Source organism: Protopterus annectens, chromosome 10.part0 (assembly GCF_019279795.1).
Source record: "Protopterus annectens isolate FY-2018-M chromosome 10.part0, PAN1.0, whole genome shotgun sequence".
NCBI classification, from domain to species: Eukaryota; Metazoa; Chordata; order Ceratodontiformes; family Protopteridae; genus Protopterus; species Protopterus annectens.
Window position 1 is genome coordinate 16,194,644 of NC_056744.1, and position 24,128 is coordinate 16,218,771.

Genomic DNA, 24,128 nt, shown 5'->3' on the forward strand with positions numbered 1-24,128 from the left:
ACCCCCACATGCCCACACAAACGATAGATTGCACTTTAAGACTTTTCTTCTGCCCTGATTTAGAAGCACAAAAAGAATATTCCAAAGGCCAACACTGGTGTGTTTTTAGATTTCTTTGAGCTTGTCTTAGAACTCTAGTTGGTCTCACTATCTGAGAAATTATACTCTAGATGGCAGACTACACCTCCCAGCAGTAAAGACTTCTACTCTTAGTTCTGCAAATTTGCAAGTTGTTTCCTGGTTCAGCATACCTGTCAGGATTCTTTCTCAGAGAAACCTTGCAAGTGAAATTCTGATCTTAGAGCAGTGCAAATGCCATGGGCAATGTGCATATGTTTATTTTTTCTATTTTTTAAGTGATTTCCCTTCAAATCTGCTGAACATCACCCCTCTTCAATTAGCCTTAGCCTATTTGTACTCAACTGGGGGCAATGTGGCCACTTAAGTGGGTGATTGGTTACTGGAAGGAATCATCATCTAGGTAAGCATGAAGGCTGTTTGGTGCTGTGGTCATCTGAGGATCATCATTTTTCTGTGGTCCACCTTCTCATCTGACTATCCAAACTTGCTGCCCAAAGGACCTGCAGGTGTTTGCCACTAGAACCAGCAGACCTCTCTCTACCTTATCCCAATTTCTGGCTGTCAGGGCTAGGACTGACATTTTCATTACCTCAAGCAGCCAGGACATTTTCTAAGAAGCGATAACCCCACACACTGGTGGATAATGTGAGCACTGTGTCACTGGGAGGGCCTTCTATGCTAATTCGAGCTCAAGCATGTTCCCACAAATATACTGGGAGAGTTACCCTCATGAATTTGGGAGACCATGCCCAAGTCATTAATGCCTGGCTAACTCACTCATAAACTTCCTCTTGCAGCTGACAGTCAACCAGATGACTAGTCCCTTTGTCCAGGATGTGTGAGCCAGCATCCGCTGATTAGTCCTACCCTGTCCCCCAGTTCATCCAGCATCAGAGCTACTACTTGAACTGGAGTTGCCTTGGTTGTTTTCAATGATTTATCCATCTGTGCCAGCAAACTGGGTTGGATATCAAACAAATCTAATAAACAAAGTCCCACAATGGTAGCCCCATGCACTACAGAAAGTTACGTAAAACTGTGCCTCCCCTTCAATGCACCTGTTTAAATCCTTTAATATCAGCAAGCACTGCAGAAGCACAAATGGAAGGGCAATGCATCCACTTGCATTTTCAGTTTTTGTTATTTTTCTCACTTGGATTTACAAACTATCCTCATGTGCATGCATCACATACATATAGTATGATATGTGTAGCATGGAGTACCCTTACTACAGTCTGAAAATTATTAAACAATATAATTTAGGTGGAGATGTATGAATCTTGATATAACTGAATCTTGCTTTCTCCAGTGATGAAACAGCCACTGAAACTACTGCAAATCTGAAAGACACAGGCTTTCTGACATCCACTTCATTCTGTTAAGTTTAGTTGAAGAATCACCTTTCAGTTTTGCGGCTAGTGTGCCTATGAGTAGTTAGAATCACTCTGAACCACTACAGCAATGATTTGTTTTAAAAGATGCTAAGCAGTGGCACTTTTTCTGGACTATCTAGAATGGTATTCACTCCCACATTTAATCATCCTAACCCTTTTCTTCTTCTTTTTTTTTTTGAGGGGTCACTTACTATTATTTTCCAAACAAATCTCTTGGAAGATTATAACACAGTTTTCCTAATAATACGGCACCGGCTGGGAAAAATCATGCTTTATCTGAATGAACTTTTTGTGCTGGACTGAGCCTCAAGTCATGTTCATGTACTGCAAAGAGTTATGATCAGATTGCTGATTATTTTTATTTATTTATTTACTTTACATTTGTTAACCGGGTTGGTCCAGCTGAGAACAGGCCCATTTTCAGTGGAGACCAGAGGAGAAAAGCTCCAGCTTTTACAATATGTTCACTTATACAATTATCACAAAATCTTCACAAAATTAATAATAACAGTTATGCAATAATCACAAAGTTGAGTAATAGAAAACAGAGAAAGTAGCAAGTATAATGGTACACATAGTAAAGCTGGTACAATATTTACAGTATATAGATAGAGGACTTGTAATAATACACGTGGAAGATTATTATTTGTTTGGCAAAAATTAGAGAGAATACAACATCATCTGATTTTTTTATTTTTGTCAAGTAAGAGGTGTCATATGCTTAAGGCATAACTGCAAGAGGGTGATTTAAGGAAGTGAAGAGAGTGGTAGATCCATTTAAGTAGAGTCCTGACAGGGACATATCCATGACTTACAGAGGGAACTTCTTAATTCTTTTTTGAAGCTGTTTGTGTTTGGGATGCTACATAAGGTGAAAGGGAGATTGTTCCAGTACTGAGACACAGTGGATTGATATACAATTTTGCTGATTGTTTTGTTGGATTTGTATGCTTGTAGGAGGAATTTGTCAGCACTTCGTAAAGGGCGTGGGAGGTATAGTAAGTCACATTATTGGATAGGGAGGGACAGGCAGTGGGTTTGTTGAGTAGAAAATGAGGTAGTTGGAGTTGTGAGAGTTTAAGATGGTGGGGAAGTTCCATCCAGTTTAGGTTTTACATTGGTGAGAGCTATTAGGTAGGTTAGCTACAAATTTAGGAACTTTGTTGTAAATCTGTTCAAGTTTGGCAAGGAGAGATGATTAGAGATTTGTAAGGACTGAAGCTGCATAGAGAAGGGTTGGAAGTAAGTAGGCTTGGGCCAAGGAGGGTCTAGAGTCAGAAGTTAGGAATTTCTTGTTGCAATACAGGAGACCTAGTTTTTGGTTATTTATTTATTTTTTTTGTGATGGACTGCTGTATGTGTAGAATGAATTTTAGTTGACTGTGTATTGTCATTCCAAGTAATTTTCTGTGGTGCTCTATTGTAATGGTGATTTTGGTGGAAGAGGAAATTGTGAAAGATTGAGATGATTACTAGATTTAGGGAGAAAGAGGAGAAGTTTAGTATTTTTGGATTCAAAATCAGTTGATTGTTAGTTAACCAATTTTCTACAGAAAGAAAGGATTCTTGTGTGAGAGACTAAAGTTGTGACAGTGTGTCAGAGGTGGTGGTAAGTGTGGAATTGTCAGCATATTGTATAAGGATAGAATGAGAAGTTGTGACAGTGTGTCACAGGTTTTGATAATTGTGGAATTCTCAGTGTATTGTACAAGGGTAAGTTGAGGTATAGAGGTTATTGGTGAAGATATTAAAAAGAAGGGGTCCCAGGATGGAGCCCTGGGGAATGCTTATATGAATGGGTAGAAAAGTAGAGCAGGAAGACTGCATCTGATTGATTGTTGTCTGTTTGTTAGATAGCTGGAGAACCATTTGATGGTAGCAGGAGATAGATGTAGGCTGGTAAGTTTGGCTAGGAGTAGGGAGTGGGATACCATGTCAAGGGCTTTTGATGGGTCTAAGAATAGACTTGAGACCAGTTTGTTATTATCTTGAGCTTCAGCAATAGTGTGAGTGAAAGTTAGAAGGGCTGTGGAGGTGCTATGGTTTGGTCAAAAGTCATGCTGTGCATTTGGGAATGTGTAAATTTTTTCTAGGATTTTAGATAGGGGGAAAAGATAGCAATGGGTATATAGCTGGAAACATCAGTGGAGTTGCCTCCATTGTGAAGGGGTATTATAAAGAAAGATTTCCAGATGATTATAGAGACTGGGTAGGCAATAGAATTGGCTGCTAACGTGAGAAAAAAAGAGGGGGTAGATTGTCAGCAGATGGAGAACAAGGTTTTAGATTTTGGAGGAGAGATTTGATGTAAGAGGATGAGATGGGTTTGAGAGAGAAGTGTGCCTCCTTTCTTTCAGATTGTGGTGGAGAAATGGTGTAGGGGTTTTGGTTGGTGTTAGATTACTGATGGTGTCAATAAAGAACTGGTTAAGGAGAGAGGTGATGTCCTGGGCAGAAAGATTGGGATAAGGCTATGGGTTTGAGGTTTACTGGGGTGAAGGATAGCATTGATGTTTGTCCAGAAGTTTTTGGGGTTGGACTGATAGGCAGATTGGGGTTTAGTGTAGAACTTTTCTTGTCGTTGCATATTTGTCTTTTGGTTTGATTCTTAAGTTCTTTGAACAATTGATGATGAGTAGGAAATTTGTATTTTAGCCGTGCTTTTCAGGTGGAGTCTCTTTGGTGCATAAGGGTGTGAGTATCTTTTGTGAGCCGGGGGCATAATTGGATTTTATTCTTATTTTATGAGGGAGTGCTAGGTCATTAAGGATGTTCAGGAATATGCTGTTGAATTTTAGTACTGCATCATTAAGATGAAGTTTGTGCAGGCTAGACCAATTGATGGATGTGAATCTGTCATTGGAAGTGAAAGGACTGAAGGCAGAGAGTTTACATCAGAACTTTGAGATGAGGTTTTTTAAGTTTGGATGTAGATGGGCAAGTGGTCACTTAATGCATCTGGGAGTGAGCATGGTTTTTGGTAGAGGTGAGGATCAGCGGTCAAAATCCAGTCAAGTGTAGAACCTTTGTTTGACTGTTTGTTTAGATGAGTGGGGGTGGTGATTAGTCGTATAAATACGAATAAATTAATGCTTTGGGCAGGGGGTTCAGTATTTAGGGTATTCCAGTCTACATTTATGTCTCCAAGTATTATAGTTTCATATGGTATAGTTTGAGAGATTCAGGATAGGGTATTTCGATAATAAGGATGTTTTTGCCAAGTGGAATATAGACCGCAGGGATAGCGATTTTTTTTCTGATTGTTGATGTGGCAATTTAGTAGTAGTATTTCGGCCAGGTGGAAGTCAGGAGGGGCAGTGGGGAAAGGGGAAAGGTTCAATTGTTCAGAGTAAAGAATTGCAACTCCTCCACCTTTTTTTAGCAATTCTGTCTTGATGATAGATATTATACCCCGAGGGCAAAATGTGAGTATTACTGATATGTGGTTTTAACCAGGTTTCTGATAGTGCTAATATATGGGGGGGTGTAGTGACAGATCCATGCATGTAGTTTGGTAACTTTATTAGATAGACTTTATATATTAATGGATAGAAATGTCAAGGTTTTGGGTGAAGAGATGATGGGGGATTTTGTTGGTGGTGTGGATCCTGGGTTATGGTGTATGTCACTGGTTTGTAGGAGTATTGACAGGAGTGTGTGTTTGGAAAAAAAGAAGGGTTAAATGTAATGTTCAGTTTGAGTTTATGGGAGAGGGAGGGGAATGGCTGCAAGAGTGATTGTAAGCAAGAGTGATTGTAAGGGAAATTAAGTAGTGAGGGAGAGATAGTATAAAGGAGACTGAGCATTTGTCTGTGGACTGAGATAAGGTTGGTGTGGGTTTTTGTTAATTAAGGTTGGTGTGATAAGATGTTAAGGAGGTAAGGAGTACTAGTACTGATGTTAGTAATAGGCTGCAAATCATGATTGAGAGGATTGTATGGTATTAAGAAGGAAGTATGTAATTGTATAACAAATGGGAAGAGCAAGAGTTTGGTAGTAGAGTGGTGCTAGTTAGGTGTGAGCGGGGAGGCATTTGGAGGTGTGATGTGAACTTATGTAGTGAATGGCTAATTGTGGGGAGGAGAAAAAATGGATAGAGTACAAATTTGGGGTATTCAGGGGTGGGAAATGGGGTAGGGTAAGGGAGTGGATGAGCCAGAACATAGCCATGGTGAATGGAGCAGGCAGACCCGGATAGTTGCAGACAGCAGAAACAATCATTGAACAGTAAGCAGAACAGTTGGAAATTAAAGGAAAATAAATCAAAGAGAGGGTTTTAAGCCAGGGGAGGGAGTGCAAGCAAGCTGGGAAAGTTTTTTCCTTGTTTTGGGATTAGGCACCTATATGATCTATACAAACGTAGAGCACATAGGATATAGAGAGTGGGTAACCAATTGGGTGAAAGCAGCTAAGGAAAGAAGAGAAGTAACTGTATAAGCCTAAGGTCAGTGAATACACACTGAATAAAACAAAAAAGGAGGAGGAAGAGGGGCAGAGTGAGGGGTTCAGAGTCCAGGTCAGTGATGTGAAAATGCCATTTTTAACAGGATGAAATATACAAAGAAAATATACAAACGAGGCACCTACATATGCTACTTTAGATGGCAGTGGTGTTAAGTTTCTTGTGTGGGAACTGTAGTGCCTGTTTTTGCAGGGGAGATATTTTCACTGCGATAGTGGGATGGATGAGTTCAGTGCAGTGGATATATCAAGGGAAGTCATGTAGTAAAAAAGAAAAAAAGAGGGAAAAAGGAGATATGAGTATAGGAGTGAGGCAACAGAGAGGCAAAGAATTATTATGTGCTAGAGGAGAAAAGAGATAGGGTAGAGAGATATACATAAGAGAAAGTATATGTTATTCAAATTAAGGGTTAGGGGAGTGGTAATAAATGGTTGGTGTAGAAAGGAGTAGAGGGGAAAGACAGTAGTGCTAGCTGAGTGGAAGGAATAGGTTGGCTAGAATTAGTAAAGTAGTTTGTAGTAGCAGAGAATAATCAACATCTACAGAGCATTTATCACAGAGATATAAAAGTAAAACTGTAGAGTAGATCTAGCCTTGTTATAATCAAGCAGCAGGGCATAAATATAGTAAAAACTAAAAATCAAACAAAAGAATTGCCTTGCATTAGTGCAGTTACAGCAAACGAGCAAATGTAACATCACTTACACTACAGCATTATGGGATGCTATGTACTTGTTTTTAGAGACACAGAATGCGATTTTACACAATAGACCAAACAGTAAAAGCAGCCTCTACCAGCTCTTAGTTTGGGTTGGAAACATCTAAATAGGTTGTCGAGAGGTTAGCGGAGTAAAACTGGCTGTAGCTTAGAATGTTAAACCAGCTATGACATGCTTTTTTAAACAGTTAGCTATCTGCAACGTGGGACAATTCAAAGTAGGCTGTACTTTACAAAGATAAGGGAAAGATATTTTTAATCTGTTATGTGTTTTCAAAATGGATTTTAGGAAATTCACCTCTTGAGCTTTGCTCTCAAGGAGAATTTATTGAAATCCATTTCTAGAGCATACAACAAATTGATTACAACTGAAAGCTTTATCATAATCTTTTACATAACATATTATTGTTTCAGAATCAATATTTTTTACTGGAATTTATTCAACGTATTCCATCTGGGTAACTTCATATGATAATACATGTCATTTTCATGGAGATCTTGCAAAAAGTAATTTTAATAATGGACCATCGCTCAGGTAACCAGCAAATATAACAAATCACTCCTTAGTAACAAGAATCCTTCAGTATGTGTAATGGTAATGAGTACGTACGAGCTGACAGCTTCTCTGAAATGTTTTGTAGCAAACTCCACCATGGTGTACTGGTTAACTTCACTAGAATTAGTAGTTGCAGTGTGCTCAGTGGTGTCTGATACGTTGCTAGCAGGAAGACTCTGTAAAGACAGAAAACAGTACATCACAGCAATGACTTGCAAGAGTTTCTGTCCTTCATTTGACAAATACATCTTCTCCATATCATTATTCAAACTTTTACTAGCAACACAACAATAGAACTGATGACACAGTATGTTAAGATAAATGGATGCTTGATTCTGTTTTCTCCTTCCTTCTGTTACCTTATCTGTCTTTCAAAATTACAATTATTCTGGAGTCACTTAATAAGCACAACATATGGATAATCTGTCCAATGTAATTCATATAAGTTCTTGACACAGCATTGTGAAGAAGTGGGGCTTGAACCTATTACTGAGATAGTCTGCATTTAGTTTCTTCTGCCAATATTACAAAAGTTGCTGTAACATATAGATAACTGTAATGCATTAGGCAGGAGCATGACTGTTGAGTGAAGAAGTTGGCTGTAGTTCTATAGGACTGCCTGTCTGTCAAGTAATACTTTACCATCGAGGAGCACCAGGAGTTTTACTTTTTGTCCGTGCCCAGGATCTTCGGAATATCTTACCTTCCTATCCTACATAATAGTTTCTGTGATGGTATGGGTACACACTAGTCAGAATACAGAAACAAGGAAACAGACATGATGACCAGTACGTCCATATCAGTACACTCCACGGATGCCACATTGTACCTTCGCCAAATTGAGCCTAATACTAATACAAGCCACATTATGCCTTCATTCAGTCCTTCGCCACATCTACCAGAAATGTATGTAGCAGATCCAGCCTTAAGGTGATAAAGCATATATCTCCTTGCAATATACCCTTTCATTCTCATGTAATATCAGGTCACATTTCAGAATGTTTAAACATTTCACAAGTATACCTACAAGATGCACATAAACTAATGAATAACTGTCATAACATTTAGTGACATTTATCTTTTGCAGTGTTGGTACAACTACAATATTCTACAATATTCTGCTTAAATCTCATAGTACATGAGTGTTTCAATCTTATTTCCCATTGTTCATCCTGCTCTTTAAACTGTTTCACCTCTTCACTGGAGTCATATCTAAACCTACATTCTTCATAGAGCACGTGGTTTAGGACCTCATTGTTCTGACTTCATTAGCTCCTCCTCCCGTGCCTGTGCACTAGCTGTACATGACATCAGGTACTTCCTTAAATCTATCTTTCTGCCTATGGTGCCTTCTTACTCATAAGTGCACTAGAACTGGGATAATTTACCTTTTTTTCCATTTAACTGCCTGAGTCACTATCAGTACTTTTCAAAGCCTGGTCATCTGAGTCCCCCTACACCTTAATTAATGAAACTTAAAGTTAACTGGCAGATGGAAGGGAGTACATTCATACTGCCCTTAGAATGGGTTCATGGAAGGATGTTGGCATTCATCATGAAGCCCCCAAGAGAAATGGAGAGGTCCTATGACTTAATTACTCCTCCACAAACCATTTCCCAGACAGAATATATGGAACTGTTTTGACTAACCAGTCATCACATTCCATAAGCCTACCCAGTTTCCCAACTTCACTGTTCTGTTGTCAAATCTGACTACTACAGCACTGCAAACTGTCAAAAATAAAACTAATGTAACAGCATTTTTGCAAGGCATCCACACCTGATGTGGATATTGTGCTCTTATACCTCCAATCTCTAAATATATTATATGTAAAAGTGTATAAATCCAGAGCAAATGTAAATACAATTACTCTTCTTTTTATATGTTGTCAGGATCTCCAAGGTAATATATTTAGATATTAAAGGCAGAACTTCCAAATTAGGTTGTCAGGTGCAGATTCCCCCTAAAAACAACAACAACAACAAAAGACTTACAGGCTCAAAGATTTTACATCATCCCATGATGGTAGTATACAAGGTTGCATGATAGTCATTGTTGGGATAATGAGAGCAGAATTTGAGTATTAAATCAAAGTAGACGTCAATGTACATATGATGGTAACAGTATGCCCTCTAGCAGATGGTACTGAGGTATTAAGTTTGGCCTTTCAGAGTTGCTGGCAAACTGGAGCTCACTGTCTCCACCAGGCAGATACAGTGGAATGGTGGATACCCAACCCTTATACAAAAATGGAAGGATCACCTAATATGCACTCGGCTCCTCTGACCTCCCCCCCACCAATTTGCCTGCTAAAATTTAAGTTCTGTTCCCGAACCTGAACCTGAAATGCCAGTGGCACAGCCAGAAATCTTGCATCAACATCAGCCTTCCCTCTCCTTTAATATAATTTCTGGAATTATCATCACCCTGAAATTATCCTCAATGTGACACATCCTTTAGAATAGGCTACAGTGCTCACATCAGCAATAAGGCCTAATGAGCAGCATGCACTGTGCATCAACTCCGTGCATCTTCTTCTGTTGAGACACTTTACTTATGCATCAAAAACCCTGTTGGTTCATCCTCCATCCTTACTGTGATAAGTGATGGTCCCACCACTGTCAATCAATATGTGACATGTGATGATCCCACCACTGTCAACCAATATGTGACGTCCTCATGCTGGGCCAGTAATCAAGGAGCATGAATCTTCACCACTAATACTGGAGAGGGATGTGCACTTGGAATACAAATGGATACACTCAGTATTTCAAGATGCAGACCTCTCTGCATTGAGCAGTGCTTCCCTTAAGAGCACACAGGGAACACACTTAGCCTGGGGTCTGGATTTATCTACGTCTGTCTCTCTCCAGGTGCCCAGTAAGATTCCCCATGGGTACAACTGTAGAGCTAGGCGCTCAGCCTAATGTCCAAGCCAAGTCCTACATCACCCTCTCTGTAAACCCAGTGCTTTGTGTCCCTGCCCCAAGTAGCTGGCACACACACACTGTGAGATTTGATTTTTCACACACACACACACACACACACACACACACACACACACACACACACACACACACACACACACACACACACACACACACACAAACACTCTCCTTCTGCCCAGAGTATAAGGTAGTCATCACTGCCACCAGACACTCCACAATCAGCTACTCTGAAGCCCTTAACAAGGGGTGCCCAATTATACTGTGTAATATTAATACTAATACAAATGGGAGTAGCTGACCAAAACAGCTAGGCCTTCTGGATTGGCTCACACAGTGTCACCAAATAAATATAAGCACTCTCAAAGGTTAAATACTTTCTACATGGACCAGCCTCAATAAATGTTTTAAACGCATTTAATAATAAATAATAAAAGAGCATGAAAATACTGAATATATATTCACATTAAACCACATATTTCAGATCATAGGAAATATTGAAAACAACATTGATGGCAGACTCAGACAAATAAAGAAAAACAATTTCTAAATTAAGCTTCACTATATTCCTGACTGACTCTAGGATAATTACTAGGATAACTACTATTCCCTAATAATTTACCTGATAGAGCAAGGCATGATGAAATATGTGAGCAGTCTTTCTAGTCATGTTCCTCAAAACAGACACTACTCCCTGTAAAATATAATACCCAAGATGACTTGCAGAATGACCTCATCTGGTCACCTGACTCTAGGTTCTAACAGTAACCCCGTCTGAAGCTGAGACAGAAATTTAGCATAGATGGCTACAATACATGTCTTAAATGTTTATGGCTGTGCCTGGAGCTTCCCCTCTTTTTACTGAGCTAATGAGAAGGGATGAACAATGTCAGAAGAAGTACAACAAATGTCGGAGATGATGAAAGATGGTGATTATCTGGATTCCCACACAATTTTTTCTACGTGAGGCAGCTTACGAGTGTTGACAAATTCAACTAGAGACTTTAGGATTTACAGCTATTATGAATTTGAAGCTCCTATTGAACTGGTAGAACTGCTGTCCAAAAGTCTGTCATTTGTACCAACGAAGTGAGCTGAATTGGCTAGTACCTTGCTGGACTTAAAAGTTTTTATCCGTAAGTTGAACTTAAATATTCTATTAGGAGACTGGACTGGTATTAACAGTGATTTCAGGATTTATAGTATATTTAATCCTCCCCTTAATGCCACCTTATTGTTTTTTGAAAAATTATGTGAATTGGACATAAGGTGTATGTTAAACAAACCTGTGGAGCAATGTGACAGATTTAATGTTTCTGTTGATGAACATAATGCTTTGAGTTTGTTAAAAACCCAGAAAATATGAGTGTTAAAACCTGACAAAGGGGGAGGTTTAATTTTCATGAACGAGGATGATTACGTTAACAAAATGTTGCAAATTTTAAACACTGAAACATATCTTAAGGTGTCATTGAATGAATTTAATGGTGCTTGTCATCATGTTTGGTCTTTAATTAATGACCTGTTTATTGAAACAAGAACTAATTTGGATGCATTCAATTATTTAAATATGGTTGCTCCAGTTACCCCTGTGATTTTTGAGCTACCAAAGATCCACAAGGACTTGGTGGAACCCCTCATTCTGCCCTATTGTTGATGGGAGGAAATGTATTACCTACGGGTGTGCAAAATTTGTGGATTTAAAACTAAAAAAGTATTTAGTAGATGAGGCCTAAATCTGCCATGATTCTTGGGATTTTCTGGGTTCCCTTGACACCTTAGATTTTGATTGTAATTTTAATTTTCTAACCATCGATGTCAGGGATTTATATACAGTTATTCCACAGGACCTTGGCATTAGTTGGGTAAGGGAATTTTTGAACAAAAAGGACACCCCCAGGTGAAGAGATATATTTGATTGAATACTTACTTGATATTGTGTTATCTAATATTTTCCTTATATTTAATGTGGATAATTATTTGCAGAGAATGTGTGTAACGATGGGTTCCCCATGTGGGGGGAGCTTCACTAACTGTGTAACGGCTCACTGGGAGGGTGAACTCCTATTTAAAAGTAACCTGTTTAAAGAAAAGGTGTTTTTGTACACTCAATTATTGGATGATATTTTTATCATTCTTAAAGGGGACATTAATGTGGCATTCGTCTTTGTAGAATTCATTTCTGGTTTCACCTCACTTCTTAAATTTACCTTTGAATTTAATTCAGACACTATTTCCTATTTAGATGTACTCTTAACTAAGGATAGACTGAATGGAATATATTTGGCCAAAATTTTCCACAAGTCTACTTACTCTAATACCTTTCTGCATTTTAGCAGCTTTCACCCTTTCTATCAGAAAAAAGCTGTCATTAAAGGACAGTTAGTGAGAGCTGCTGGAATGATTATTCTAGACAGTGAATTTTTACACGAATGTGAAAATTTAAAGGAAATGTTCCTGAAAAGGGCATATCCTTCTAATTTAATAGATAAAGCAATTACTGAAGTAGCCATGAAAAGGAATTCCAGTTGGTTTAAACCTATTTTTAATGGAGCAGGTAGGGTATCTGCCCTATCTAAAAGTACTGGAGAGGTGGCTGACCATAATATTGTACCAGATATTGGATCCCCACCCCTTCTGACTGATTGTCTAGATTATTCTTTGAAATTTATTACCCCATTTTCACTTAATGCCAGTCTCTTGAGAGATATTTTGATCAAAAATTGGGTGATTTTTCTAGAGGACCCTCTTATTAGACAATAAAAATTGCAACCAAGTCGGGGGTAATTTTTAAATGGATTGGTAACTTGTATGTTTGTTCTTCTTATGCAGGTATGGGTAAATACAGAGGTTACAAATAGATTTTGTATGAACAATATTACCTGCAGAATTAGAGCCAAATATAATTGTGATACTTCTGGAGTCATCTACCTTGTTAAGTGCCAACTTTGCCCTGGGTTTCATGTTGGCAAAACGGAGAGACACTTCAAACAAAGGGTGTATGAACATCAATATACCATCAGTAGGCAGAGTATCACAAATGCTGTGGCGAAACACGTTATGGAAAATGCTGGAAACCATTTCCATTATTTAGTTATTGACCAAGTGAAGAAAGATATCAGAGGTGGCCATTGGCCTCTTTGTTTGGTGGAAAGAGAACTCCCCTGGCAATTTAAATTAAATGCGTATGCCTACCTGGGCTTGAATGACCAATGCTCTTTGAAATGTATTTTAAAACTTAAATCTATGGAAAGATGATGGCTGAGTTGGTTATATTTTATTTATATCCCAATTTTGTTTTTTAGGTGCATGAGCTATTGTATTTTTATGTATGATATAGGTGATTTATATGAGATTAGTCTCTTTTAGACGTATGTTCCTTTAAATGCGAATTGTCTTGTATGATGTCATAATTGCTATTATATTTAAAAGCTGAGCTGTGCCTTTTACTTTGTCTGAGGAAGTTCATACAATGGCTGTGGACGAAAGCGCTAACTTTTATTGTTTTTTGAGCTTACAAAACTTTCTTGAGAAAACCCTTGCCTTTGTTTTGTTATTTAAATTTACTGTTAATGCTAAGTCTTTTCTTATTGTGAGACTGTATAGTTTTGTTTAGCAAATGTCTAACAGTGTTTTTGCTATAAAATTTTAAATAAAATTTTTAAGTTAAATGCAAATATCTGTAATCATTACAGAAGTAAAGAAGAAAATAGTCTGTACACTGACAGGTTTGAACAGTGTTTAATGCTATGTCCTAAACTCAATTCACTCTCCTGTTTCAGACCAATCTTCACACGCCCAATGCTTGATAAAACACCATGAAACAAAGCTTATTCTCAGCTATCTGAATACACTGATGACAACCCACATGGACACAAGGAAGGCAACACAGAGGGAACCCACACCCAGGAACAAAAATGAAGAACAAAGTGCTGAAGTGCAACAAATATTAACTGCTGCCCCATTGTTTCTCCCATATCTGTCATACAGCAAATGAAAATAAAGTCTGTGCAAAACTGTACTTACATTAATGACAGTTCCTCATTGCCCCTCTCCATCTATCTTGATAGATGGGTTATCCAACCTCATGGTAGATCTAAGTCAGTAACTTCTCCAGTGCTTGCACTTCTCCCTTTCCCATAATGCAGTGTGTTCCTACTGTTCCTCAGATCAAGTTTGTCCATCAGATAGCAGTGTACTAAGGAGGTATAGCAAAAGTCTTTGGGTTGGATATTGACAATTTGGAAGAGTGATAGTGGGATATTTGTTGAGGTGGACAGAGATGGACAATAAGGATCCATCAATATGGTAAGTACTTTTGCATCCTATATTGTCACCTCAGTCCTCCTTGAGAGATGTGACAGAATAGCAAGATACTTTCTTCCTGGGTGGCTTCAGGACAGGATATCCCTGAGGATGGTAGAACCAAAGAAAGCTCTGGATCTTGCTATGACATCAAGCTTATAGTGTTTGATAAAGTCTTATATTGTTGACCATGTTTCTCCAGCATGTGTCATCTGCAGAAGTGTTCTTGAAAAAGTACACAGAATTAAATATTGTTCTTTTGCAAGATGCCTTACATTTAGCATCCAGATGAATAGCCATCTAGAGAGATTCAGTTTGGATACTATAGTTCCTAGTCTTGCTGGGGAAAAAGAATGAGTTGATTGCCTCTGGCTGGGCATAATGGTTAAGGTGTTTACCTGAAAGACGTAAAGTACAGAGTTTTATTTCTGGTTAGGAGGTTGGTATGATTAAGGTGTTTACCACACAAACACAAGGTATAGAGTTTGATTCTCACAAAAGGAAATTGGCTAGACTTAAAATGGCCCACAAGGGCAGTCAGCCTAGTGTATGCCTATAAACCTAAATCTACATGAGTGCCTTTTCCTGTGAAGTCTGAGACATAGTTGTCTGTCATGAAAAATATATTCTCTTTTTATTGTATGGTTGCAGAAGAATGAATGACTTGGTTCATGGCTGCCTCAGAAATAATTTTAGGAGCCAGAACCAAGAAGGAGCAGGTGCCTAATTGGAAGCATTCTCTCCTTAGCCGAAACAAGCAAATAAGAGCACTAGTGAAATGCTCCAAAGCAAATTTGAGTCTAAAATGGCTACATCTACTAAAGACAGTCATAAGGCCTTCTTCGCATATGTCCACAATCTCAAAGGAAGCACTCAGATCTGCTCAGAACCACATACACAAATGCCGTAGATATAACCAATCTGCTGGCAGACAGGTTCAGTGAAAACTTCACCCCTCTCTCCCCCATCAGTAAATCAGGACATCCCCAGCACCTGCCCCCCTCCCCTTATCTCTAGGGAGCAAGTCATCACTGCCCTCCCAAAGGCAAAAAAAACAGCCTCGGTGGGACCCGATAACATCCCAGGCTGCCTCCTACATGAACTCAGGCAGGAACTTGCAGTGCCATTAGGCACCCTATTCAACCCAGCCTGAGTGCCGGCTTCATCCCAGCCAAGTGGAGGGCAGCACATTTCCTACCTTTACCTGCCCAAAGCCTTCGATACTATTCCCCACAAAGGTATAATAAATAAATTCTCTCAACTAGGCATCAATCTATATGTTACCAGATGGGTGGCAAACTAGCTCACTGATAGAACCCATCTAGTCGAAATAGGGGATGCCACCTCAAGCAGTAGACCCGTAACAAGCAGTCTACCCCAGTATTCAGTCTTGAGGCCTCTGTTGCTTGGGATATACTTTTCTGAGGTGCAGGCCATAACCAGTGGGCTATGGCTGACCATGTTTGCAGATGACGGCAAGTTAGGTGCTGTCATCAATTCCCCTAGTGATGTGGACATCCTCCAAGAGGGTCTCACCCAAACAAATGACTGTTGCCAGAAACATGGCCTCAAACAGAATGCCAAAAAATGTTTCATCATCCCCTTTGAGGAGAGTGACATCCCTACAAATTGTCACATTAATAACAAGGTCCTAAGCACACAATCAGTTGTGAGGGACTTGAGCACCCAGGTTGACAGCAAACTGACTTTTGGCCATCATATTGCCTATGTTTTACAAAGCTTTCTACATGGCTCACCTAATTAGTAAGGGTATCACATCCAGGGACAAGGAGGTCATAACATCCCAGTATTCTTCCCTTATAAGACCCATTATTGAGTACAATGCCCCTATCAGCATGTACCTCACAAAGCATATGCAGCAGCTGGAGAAACCACAGAGGTTCCTCACCAGGAGAATCCATGGCCTCAAACATCTACCCCACACAGATAGGTTAAAAGTCCTGTCTCTCCACTCAGTCTCATACAGAGTCCTCAGAGGTGACCTCTGTCTGGCATACAAAGAAATCTCAGACCCTGCCTTGTGAGTAACCCACATGCATGATTTTAGCCTGGTCTGTGACCAGGACTTGTTGGTGGGATAGATTTGTGCCCCAGAGAATCCCCCTTCTATGGAATAGACTCCCTCTCCACATTAAGCAGAGGACCTCATTAACCCTTTTTAAGTGCAACCTGGATAACTGGATGGGGAACAGAAAATACACCCCTGGCATTCCACCTGTGTCCCTGCTGGATAGTGGCATTGGGTGCTGACTTGTCAGAATATGGGCTAAATTCTTGGCTAGGCTTGTAAGGGCCTCAGGGCCAATAGCCTAGTAACTTCCTATGATCCTATGATATGAACCTATGGAGACTCAAAGCACACATTTTTTTTCTTTTTAAAACCTTTATTGAATTATCACTTACACTATAGCAAAACATACACTTATATAAAAGAAACCAAACCATATTAATATAGTCATAGTTGCAAAGATTATATATTACATATATTCTTTTGTATATTTATCATTAATTCAACAGTACATACATTGATCAACTCCTGCCTTCCTTTAAACATCACTCCTCCTCCAAAACATTATTCTGCATGCATTATTCCCACAATTTCCATTTTTTCTATGTAATTTGCTCCTACCCTTTACTAATGGTCCCACTCCAGTTCTTTTATCTCTGGTCCAATATTCAATGTTTCAAATACAATTGGTTTAGATTTTGGTTTCCATTTTCTAGTAATTGCTTTGGGCTGCCAACAGAATTAAACTTAACAAGGCCTTACTATGTCTCAGCAATTTAAAATTGTATCCCAGATAATAAAAAATAATTTCCTTAGTTGCACCCATTTCCTCACTCAATATTTCTGACAGAGTACTCAGTAGGTGATCAGAACTATGCAGGAATTATTTACAGGGACTGACAAAGGTTAAACTTTGCAGAATAAGGGGAATCTCATGAAACAACAAAAGGTGCAACTGCAGAGTGCTAAAAAGAAAATAAGGGAATATTTAGATAATATGGATGAGTTTAGAAAGATTACTTGACAGCTGCACACACAGTCAAAACCTTACCTAAAATTAAGGTTATCCATGCTAACATGCATGTTATAGCCTGTGATCCTGCTTACACTAAATTGCTGTCTTTTCTTATCTTTATTCACCTCCCAGATGTAAAAAAACAGCTTGCATGTTTTCAAAAAAAAAAAGTTTAGCCTTAAAAAGTGCTCTGTTTTTTATTACAGCTTATCTCCATGAAAACATAAGAATAAAATTCACATCTGTCCTCAGCTACAGAATTCTCAAACTAAACATTTGATTGCTAAAGGAAAACGTTTCATTATATACAGTGTTCCTTTATTTACTTGCTTACAGAAAAAGTGTTATTGGAAAAAGCCAAGGACTTTAATACAGACATTCTCTTATGTAATAGTAAGAAAAAACATATCACCTCTGCATAACAGTATAACCTGTATACTTTTAAACATCTTTCCCCACCTCAACAATCCAAGATTACAGCATAATAAATTAGACATGCTCTTGTCCAGCCTTTCTTTTTTTTTACATTGTAATGTCTACATTTCTTAAAACTAAAAATAAAAAAGATACTTGTCTACTTTAGTATCTTTAGCACATATAGCAATAACTGAAAATGCTTTACTATATAACATGCAATGTATATCATGAAATGTTTTAAATGAAATGTTTCATGCAGTGTTAAGAACAAAACGTATTTTACTTACAGTTATTTTTCTTTCTTTTTTCCTCCTTCCCCTTAGTGTCCTTCCAAACATTAATGACATGAAGTGCGGTATACGCTTTTCATTCCCCGACTTCTCCACAAGTTTAACTCATTCAAGCCTATAGTGCATTTTTGTGTATACTTCCAGTTAATACCTATGGCTCCTTATGTCATCCAGAACTTTGTTGGGTCTGACTTTTTAACTAAGTAACATACCAGCTTATAATATGCAGAATTAGGAAGGGCAAAGATTTACTTAATAAAAAGACATTAAAATTGTTAACTTATGATGACTCACAGTAGAAAACCCTTGATTATATTATGCTTTTTAAACTGATTTTTCAGAAAATGCCTTGAAATGAAAGGATAAGTGCAAACTGTAACAGGTGCAACACTCCACACCACATAGGTGTTAATGAGCTAACAAAGTCAACAAAAGTCCAGTCTTTTCCCTTTTCTTGCAAAACCATATTTCATAAATGTGATTAATTCTTTATAATCTCACATTTATTCACTAATTTCAGTGTTGCTGGTCTTCTTCCTGCTCATATCCAACTCCCATGCCAGACTCTGGTTCAAGTCCATGGAATTCCTGATTCTTCTAGTCAACTCCTGTGCATTTTTCTGTCTCTCACACATTTTCCTTTAGAAAAGTGTAAATGGTTTCACTGGAAAAATCTGTCTACGAGACTTATTATCAGAAGAATGAGAAGAGAGTCCCCTTCTGTTTGTTGGGGCATGTTTTGTTGGACAAAGGTTTGTATTTCTTCCTTAGCCTGTTCTGCATCAAAAATGACTTTGATCCTCCAGGAAAAAAAATACTATGAAACAAGTTGGATGCAAGAGCCTGACTCTCACTCCACTCAACATTCCCTCAACATTCCCTGATTGCTGAAATAAATGTACTTCTCTTCTGCCTGGTATACAGTGAATAATAATTTTCCATAAACACTCTATTGTCTCCATTTTTTAATAATTTACCCTTCTGCCATAGTTTTGTCAGGATTAACTCTTTTTCTGATTGTATGATTGGATCTTTATTAATACATGTCTTGGCTGCTTTCTCGTGGTCAAATGTAGTGCCTATACACAATGTGCCCTTTCAATTAACAAATTCTGGTATGGACTGCTAGTCCAATTGATTATTTGTTCATTTATAAAATTAATCCAGTGTGTTCCTTCCAGCTTCTCTAGTATAGCAGAAAACTTCATGTTTTCACTGCATGCTCTGTCCTCTAATTCTACCATTTTTGAAGCAGTCATACTCAGCAAGCCTTTTCTTCATTTCAACCTCTGATTTTTCCATTTGTATTAGCTCATCTGAATATATGTTTAAAACTTCTTCTATTTTTCCCAGCCTGTTGTTATTTGAGTTGATAGATTCCTTCAGAGTTTTGTTTATTTTCATCAGCCCTGAGAACATCTGATTTATTTTTTTCTTCTACGTTACTGGAAGCCATGGCTTGCAACAAAGCTGGATCTTGAACTGCTTTTTTCCTGAACAGGTGCAGAATTCTTCCCAGCATTGTTTTCTCTTCACCTTTTTCTGGTGATTTTTTTTCAGGCTCTCTAAGTTTCTTCTTTGCTGGCAGTGTACTTGCCAGTAACTGAGTTTACTAAATCTGGCAGAGTTACTGGCTGCTATTTCTCAGTTTCTTTTTCAACACTGAAAGAGCTGAAATTAAGCTTTTGATCTGTGTGTAGTCATCTTGGAAGTCCCCAAAGAATAAATGTTGAGATTTTCTGAACTGGAGAGGTTTGCTACCCTTCTTGTTCCTAGGAAAGAACCACTGAGGGAGTCTCTAAGCATATTTCCATGGCAGACAATGTTTCTTGCTCCTGCTCAATATTCAGCAAACTTTCTTGAACTATTAGACCAACCAGGGATGATCCACGATAAAGGACTAATGATGGCTGCTTTAAACTTGTCTGCAAAGTCACACATGCAGCCAGGCATAGAGGTGCCTAACCTGCTGGTGCCTGCTGCCCTATCTGCTGCATTGTGAAGTACCCTCTTTGACAGATTAATAATAGATAGCATGGTAGACAGTTGAGATTCAATTTGTCTGCTGGTGTCCAGTGTTGGAGGTCTCCTGAGGGAATCCAAAGTCTCTTTTGTCTAGGTCTCTCTGGAACCTGGTCATAAGAAATATATAATTTAGCACCCTCAGGGAAAAGGTTCCAGCAGTGAAAGCCCATTTCTCACAATGGTCTATTGTTCCAGACTCCCTGTTAGGAAGATGGACCATTTAGCTTTCGTTGGACAGCTCCTTTTTAGTGTCTGCTTCTACTACAAAATAATCATTCAGAGGGTCCTTGCTACAATTTGGCTTGCCCTTGGGCAGTCTTACTGTCTTGTCTGACTGGCAGTAGATAGGTTCTACCACATTAGGTTACTGCCATTGCCTCTCAGCTAATCTGTCAATGAGGTTGATGACATGGTCTTTGGAAGGGACCACTCACTGCTTAATCTGGGGAAGGGGGTGGGTTAGACAATATTTCTTTTGGCACATTAGTTCCAGGATCTCTCCAAAGATGTAGTTCTCGGGGGGGGGGGCAATACTGGTGTGAACCTTTCCCTTCACTGAGGTCTGTGTCCATTGTAAGTGATTATTTAAGGGTATCAATGTTCCTCTGTTTGCAATGACACTTTCTGGGATCCTGGGGGTTCCTCCTAGGATCCAGAAGTGTCCTTGGAGCCTTGAAGAAGGATTGGTTTGAGGTATTCAGAACAGGTCTTCACCAGTGCCTCAGGATGGAGCTGAATCTGAGGGAAAATCCCCTTCCGGTATCTATTGACTGGAGATGATGCTTTCAAATATCTCAATCACCAACATGGACCCCAACATTAACAGGGATGAGGTAGCCAGAATGGTCTCTGTCCTCAAAGAAGAGTAGGTAGATGGAGATGAGAGGTATACCCCTGGCATTGAAAAGCTGATCAGCTCTGGGGCCAATATCACAGCCAATGTATTGAGTATCAAGGACCAGAATACTGAGAACTGAGCTGAACAGGTCAACACCAAGGCCTCATACCTCAGCAGTTTTGTGCAGAGACATGGTTGACTCTGAAGGTTTCAGAGTTGATTTCATTGGATATATAGTCAATGTCACCGGGTGGGGGGTACACTGATACCAATAAGGGATGTCCTGGGATGGATTTCAGCTCTGAGGCCGCTAGCATCAAAATGTGTGCTGCAGAAAAAACAGTAGTGACAGGAGTTGATGGGCCATCCCAATCTGCCCTAGTGATAGAGAGGATGACAAGACACTTATATTGGTATGAACCTTGATGAATACCCTCATCATTTATTTCCACACTTTTAGCAGAACTGATAGATCTAAGAGAAGGAAAAGAAGGTCTTAAGCTCAGGAACTCTGTGTCTTTACAAGGTCTCTATGTTGACAGTCATTGACACAAGGTCTAGGGATAGTATGTTCCAATCAGTTTGGAGACAATGGAATATTAAGGGGGAGGCTTTCTTATTTTTGAAGCCAGAGAAGGAGAAGGAGACTAATCAGACAGTTTTTTTCCATTTTCCTTTCCTTTTTCTTTCTCTCTGTTTCTGTCTTTCTCTCTTTATCCTTCCTTGTCCCTTTCTTGTTCTTGTTGTCCTCAGCTGAATCTCTGAATCCCCTGCTGTGGCAGGGAGAAAGCTCTTTAAGATAAGCTTGTTGTTTCTCTTAATGAGGCACCTGGGACCAAAATACTAGCAAATATTTATTTGACTTATAAGTGCTCTGGCCCTAAGCATATAAAGCAAAGCTTATGCGTGTCCTGAGGCAGAATTGTATGCCTGCACTTGGAGCACTTATGGAACTCAAAAGCTTTTTTCATAATTACTGAACAATCATAAATATCAATGAAATTGGCAAAAAGGGTAAAACAAGAAACAGGAAAAACCTCCTTGTAAAAAGAAAATGAACACGCAAGTTATGGAAAGAACAAGGTTTTTCCCTCAGAAGTACTGACAATAAAAACGTGAGATTTGCTTAGGTCTCAGAATATGAGACAACCAGGAGAGCAGACAAAAAATTGCATTATATCTGCAATATACTGGCTATGAATAAGAAATGATATGTAATATGATGTGAACATTTAACGGAGATAAGCTGTATCAATAAGTTAAAGAAAAAAATATCACATATCCACGTTGAATAGACAAGTCCTGAAGGATTGTATCTGATGCAGATGGAAGTTAACAAGACCTGAGGAATAGCAGGAATGTATTGTGGAGAAGCACCTATGTGAAAAGGTTGCTGTCTTGGATCTGCTATGAAGGTGGATTACCCATCGGTTGAGACAGACGGAAAGTATATGGGATGCTGTTATTTCACAGCTACCATCACTGTGGCTTTGAGTACCACATTATAAAATGACACCACATTACTGCTGAGCACCATACTGTAATAACTATTGTGTGAATCATCTAGGATGCTGCATGCAAAAAAACAAACAAAAAAATATATATTGTTAGCCAGTTCTGAAAAACTAGCTTCTACAGGTAATATATAGTTGATAAAGGCCCAAATTTTAAATAACAAACAAGAGTAGACTACATATATATTTCAAAATAGTTTTGTCCTTTTTCCCAAACTGGATCATTGAATAGATGGTGGTGCACTTGATTTCATGTGTTAAGGAATTTACTCATGTGATTGTAGGAATACACTGGATTATCTCCGTAAGGCTGAGCAAGGGAAATGAGAGAAATGGACATTTGAACAGTAAGTCACAAAGGAAGTCAATTGCAACCTAATGTTATTGTAAACAGACTTCTTTTTCTAAACAAGATAACGTGTTTGCAGAACATCATGTGCAATTTCCATCTCTTACTCTGAGCTGACAGAATAGTATTGGGGGGGGGGGGGCTTCATTACTGTTGGTGCTGGAGAAGGAGAAGAGACCAACAAAAAGAATTTACATCTTTCTGGTACACACTGAATTTGAAGTCACAGCAGAGGTAAAAATCTGTGTACATAAGAAGTCATGTACACCCTAAGTGAGATGCATTTCTTTATGAATGAATCCATGCATGATACATTATATTTATTGTGTTCTAGGGTAGATTTATAAGGTTACTTTCACCTCAGTCCTTAAAAAAGTCTGCCTTTTTACCATTATATATCATAATTCCTAGACATTCCAATTAAATTATTGATGTATTGGAACTGGTTGTGTGTGTCTCTAATTAATGACTTTTCATGTAGTTGGAGGTTTCATTTGCTTTCACAGGTAAATGGGGGTTCATCCAGAGATAAAATTATAACTTCACTATAATGGTTGAAGTGAGAGGCTGAGAAAAGTTTTGGACTCTTGGAGGGGGGGGGGTAAGCATTTTCATTATTTGTTGGTGAAATAGTCCAATAAGTGTAGGCTTATCATAACTTCTGTGAATGTGATGAATCCCTATAAATTGCTGTGGTGTTTCCACCTCACATCAGCCACAATGCACCATAACCTGTAGTTATTTCTGTACAGCATGGAGGTAAAAAGCAGACTGCACAGTATATCATATAAATCACATGGAGGGGCATTCATGGCTTTGCTAACTTCCAGGCCCCAATCACTGAGACATTCAGCTTAACCAGTGGTAGGAATTCTTTAGTACATGACTAAAAGTTATCAAGTCAGATAACCCACGTCAGATGACAAGGGACTAGACAAATGATTGGAAATGCTGAGATTTACATAAAGTTTCTCAAACTGAGCCGCATGACTGATAGCTTTACAGAAACAGTTCAGCGTATCTCTTATTATTCCTTTGGAAAAAGTGAAATATGATTGCATACAGTGACAGCATGAAGTGTGTTCCTTTATGTAATTTTTCACATTCATGACTATTTGATCTCATAAATTAGGATCACTTTGTTATTATCACATCATTAGTTGCATTTCAAAATTTTCATTGATTATAG

General features: G+C 38.7%; 1 protein-coding gene across 3 annotated transcripts in view; it reads right to left on the minus strand.

Moving 5' to 3' along the window:
* Window positions 1-24,128, minus strand: part of MYO15B (myosin XVB) — a 1,190,858-nt gene that overhangs the window by 307,147 nt on the left and 859,583 nt on the right. For all 3 annotated transcript variants that reach the window (XM_044084949.1, XM_044084950.1, XM_044084948.1), the window contains one exon: window positions 7,266-7,387. In XM_044084949.1, coding sequence (XP_043940884.1) covers window positions 7,266-7,387 — 122 coding nt within the window. The remainder of the gene's footprint in view (window positions 1-7,265; window positions 7,388-24,128) is intronic.